Source organism: Pyrgilauda ruficollis, unplaced genomic scaffold, assembly GCF_017590135.1.
Source record: "Pyrgilauda ruficollis isolate IOZ18807 unplaced genomic scaffold, ASM1759013v1 scaffold15, whole genome shotgun sequence".
Classification (NCBI taxonomy): domain Eukaryota; kingdom Metazoa; phylum Chordata; class Aves; order Passeriformes; family Passeridae; genus Pyrgilauda; species Pyrgilauda ruficollis.
In genome coordinates this window covers 1,023,375-1,027,136 of record NW_024513654.1, presented here as the reverse complement: position 1 = coordinate 1,027,136, position 3,762 = coordinate 1,023,375, and the positions used below count along the sequence as shown (strand labels likewise).

Sequence of the window (3,762 nt, the reverse complement as noted above, 5' to 3'; positions counted from 1 at the left end):
AAAAAAAAAAAAAAGAAAAAAAAATAAAGTTACAGAGGGGGGGAAAGTGCATTTTAAAATAAATCTGGGTAACTCGGTGGGATTTTTTTTCCCCCTTTCCTTTCTCCCTCACTAAATTAATTATATCAAACATCTGTTCCCATGACGTTGTCCTCCATGCCACACACACCACAGAATGATCTCAACGCTGCCTCGAAAAGCAGCAGCACACCGTTTTCTCTTCCCCAAATATCCTCCGGTAATCGGGGTCTCACTCAGCAGCTCCCCGATTTACTCGCTCAGGTAAATGAAAAGTGGGCGCGCTCCGCCGGTTTGCTCGCCCCCCACCCTCCCAAGCAAGGGCACAACACAAACTTGGGAACTCGCGTGGCAAGGAAAGCGTAAACTTTCTCACCTGTTTGGTCATGGAGTCTATTAGCCGAACGTACAGGTCCTGCTCTGTCCTAACTCCTGCGGAGGGAAAGCACAGACAAAATTCCGATCAGGATTTCGGGAGCGAACCCCCCCAATCCCACAAGGAAAGGATGAGGTCAGGCAATTAACCGCAGCGGGCAGGGATCGGCCCCGCGCCGGCTGCAGGGAAAAATTCAAATTTAAAAAAAAAAAATAATTAATAATGATAAAAATTAGCCAGGAAGCAGCCGGTGGCGGGGTTGTGCTGAGCCCGGTGCTCGGGGGGCCGTGGCCCAGCCACCCCCCCCGGCCGGGCTCGCTGCGGCCCCGGGGAACACGCGGGACCCGGGGCGCGGGCGCTGAGCGGCCCCCGCGGGTTTTCCGCGCCCGAGGAAGCGGCTCCGCCGGCCCGGGGCTCCGCTCTGCCCGCTCACCCCATCCCAATAATTACCATCAATTCCCAAACTAAAAAAAAAAAGTCCCTCAAAAGTGCCGCTGTGCCCGAGCAGCCATCGATCCCCTTTTTTACTTTCCACTTCAAGCCCAGCCGGTTAATCATGTGAAGTACCATTGACTTATCGATCCTTTATGTTTTGTTTTCCTTATATGCCAAGGAAAGAGCCGTGTTTACACGCGTGTAATTTTAATCTCGAAATCTTTATACCCTTTATCCCCCTGCTCCCCCCCAAAAAAAAGGCCTCGGAAGGAAAATCAGACTTTTCTGCTGCACACAGACGCTCAAAAATGAGAGAACGACAACTTACCATTGCTATACAATAACTGAAGTTTATAATGAATCCCATTGTTAGTTTTTTCATTGTTTGGCTCCTGCAAGTAACGATAAATAATTACATTTAGCATGAAAAATATCGCCCTCCTCCTGCTGCCCATTTTTCTCGTCCCTGAAGCGGCTCGGAATTAACAGTTTGCAGAAATTCAGCCCACGGTCACCTTTTTTTTTTTTTTTTTTTTTATTTTTTTTTTTTTCCTGGTGTGGAGCGCTGATGATGTCATTAGTTCGGTGCAAATATGTCATGTTTTGCCGTTTTCCCGGTGTTTAAAATAAGTCGGGGCCGCGGCGCTAAGTTTCTAACCCCGGGGTTTATTCGGAGCGGCCGTGAGACCGGGGGGAGCCGCACGTGGCGTGGGCGCCGCTGGAGTGCCGGGAGAGCTGCCGTGCTGGGAATGAGCTCTGCTCCACTCAATTACGCTTAAAAAATTTAGCGCGGGGCGGCCGGCGCCGGGCGGGCCGGGGGTGTGCGCGGCTGCGGGGGGCGGCCCGAGCCCTCCCGGCTCCGCGGCCCTCCTCCTTCTCCTCCTCCTCCGGCGCCAAGTCTCCCTTTTGTGTGAATTTACGGGGTGAGGCTTCAGTGATCCCCCCGCAAATTTGCATTTAAATAGCGACATCAAGCGATGCGCGTGCCACACACCAGCGGGCTCCCAGATGTCACGGCGGAGCCGCTCAGATGGCCGCAGCCCAGCTGTCCCCCGGCCCGGCCCCGCTCCGCGCCCCCCGGCCGGGCAGCCCCCGCCGCGCCCCGCAGCGCGTCCTCCTGCCCCGCACGGCGGCCGGACCCGGGCTAAAAACTGATCCCCTGCTTCCCGCCGCCCTGAGAGTATTCCCCGAAACTTTATTATTTTATTTTTTTTCCCCCTCGGGACAATCCCCTCGGGACTATTATCTCAATCATTTCACTTTTTTTTTTTTTTTTCTCCCCCCGTATTATTATTTCTTATTTATTTCTCATTTCACGGTTTAAATCACCCAAGTTGGAGAGCGTGATTTTGGTAATTTCGCTATTTCCTCGGCCGCGGGCCGGCCCCGAGCTGCCCAGCTCCGCGCTTCCCACCGCACAAAGTTTCCCAGCGGGAAGTTGCGGTGCGAGCGGGGAGCGGCGGCCCCGGCCCCGCTCTCGGGGGGCTCGGCCGGGTCCCCGCAGCTCGCCAAGGTCCGTATTTCAATTTTATTGTTGGAAGGCGCCTTCATTACCAACGAGGTGAGTTACACCGGGCGTAATTTATGCCCGGTGTAACCGATGCAAATCTCTACAAACTCCCGTGCTGCACGAGGGAGAATTTGGTGTTTTCGGGCAAATTGGTATTTTCTGTGTTTTCAGGCACGGCGGTCCCGCGGCCGCCGCTTCAGGCCGTTCATTCCCGGGCTGGCGCTGCCTACCGCGGGGGCGCAGCGCCGCGGGGCCCAGCCCGGCCCTTGCGCGGGGGGTCGCGCATCCTTGGCCCGGGGCAGAGGCCGAACGCGGCCCAGCGGCGGAGCGGGGCCGAGGCCGGGCGGTGCCGGCGCTGCCTTGGGGCTCCCCGGCCCCGCCGCCGGCCCAGGCCCCCGGCACGGGCAGGGGGTACGGGAAGGGCCGGGACCCCCGCGCCGCCCGCCCGCTCGCCTTTCGGGACGGATTCACCCGGGCCGGGCTCGTTTCAGAGCTTGCATTCGCATTCCTGAGCATCCCGGGCCCGCTGCAATGCGCACGGTGCGCTCCGGCCGCCCCGCGGGGCGCAGCCGGGCGCGGGGATGGCCGGGGGCCGAGCTGCTCCGCGCCCCGCGCAGGCACCGCAGGGCGGGCAGCGGCTCCGCTGGCTCGGGGAGGTTGTCCGTGTCCCTGTCCCTGTCCCTGTCCCTGTCCCTGTCCCTGTACTCTGCCTCTGGCCCTGCCTGGTGGCCCTGGGTCCCCTCGGCCGGCCGGTCGCGCTCCTCCCGCGCCCCTGCGCGGCTCTCGGCCAGGCTGCGCGGCCGCCTGGTGGGTCCGGCTCGGGGTCACGCAACTCCCTGTGGGTGCAGGGCTGTTTTACCCGAACTGGCTCTCGGCCCTGCGCTCCCCCCGGCGCGCTGCAGCGGCCGTGCGCCCCGTTTAAAAAAAAAAAAAAAAAAAAAAAAGGAAAAAAGAAAAGAAAAAAAAAGGCTTAAACTTGCGCCGTGCCCGAGCGCCAGCCCTGTTAGCCGTGCGCCCAACGGGAGCTTTTCCTCGGTAAAAACTCCCCGCGGGCGCTGCCCGGCTCCCGGCGGCCCGAGGGCGCGGCGCGGGCGCTGCCCTCCCGGTCCCCGCGGGATGCGGGGCCACGGCCCGGGGCTGCTGCGGGGCCGCCGTGTCTCTGTCCCCCGGGGCCCCGGGCAGGGGTTTGGGGCTGCCCGGAGCCGCGCGGGCGGAGCAGCAGCAGCCCCCGCGGAGGAGCGCGGGTGCGCAGCCGGGGCCGCGGGGAGCTGGCGGCCGGACAGGTCCCATCGTGCGGCGGGAACAATATCAACTGACTCCAACTGAACAAACAAGGATCGATCAGATAATTTCAGATATTATAATTGGCTTTAATTAAACACACTTCGTTCTAATTAACTCTGAAATTTTAGCATGCTTTGGG

General features: G+C 59.8%; 1 protein-coding gene across 8 annotated transcripts in view; it reads right to left on the bottom strand.

Moving 5' to 3' along the window:
• The window catches only part of EBF3 (EBF transcription factor 3), a 123,899-nt gene extending 122,618 nt beyond the window's left edge, over positions 1-1,281 (bottom strand). For all 8 annotated transcript variants that reach the window (XM_041461533.1, XM_041461536.1, XM_041461538.1 and 5 more), the window contains exons 1-2: positions 1,158-1,281; positions 395-450 (exon numbers count right to left, since the gene is read on the bottom strand). In XM_041461533.1, the coding sequence (XP_041317467.1) occupies positions 395-450; positions 1,158-1,254 (153 nt within the window). In that variant the 5' untranslated portion in view covers positions 1,255-1,281. The remainder of the gene's footprint in view (positions 1-394; positions 451-1,157) is intronic.
• Positions 1,282-3,762: the final 2,481 nt, after the last annotated feature.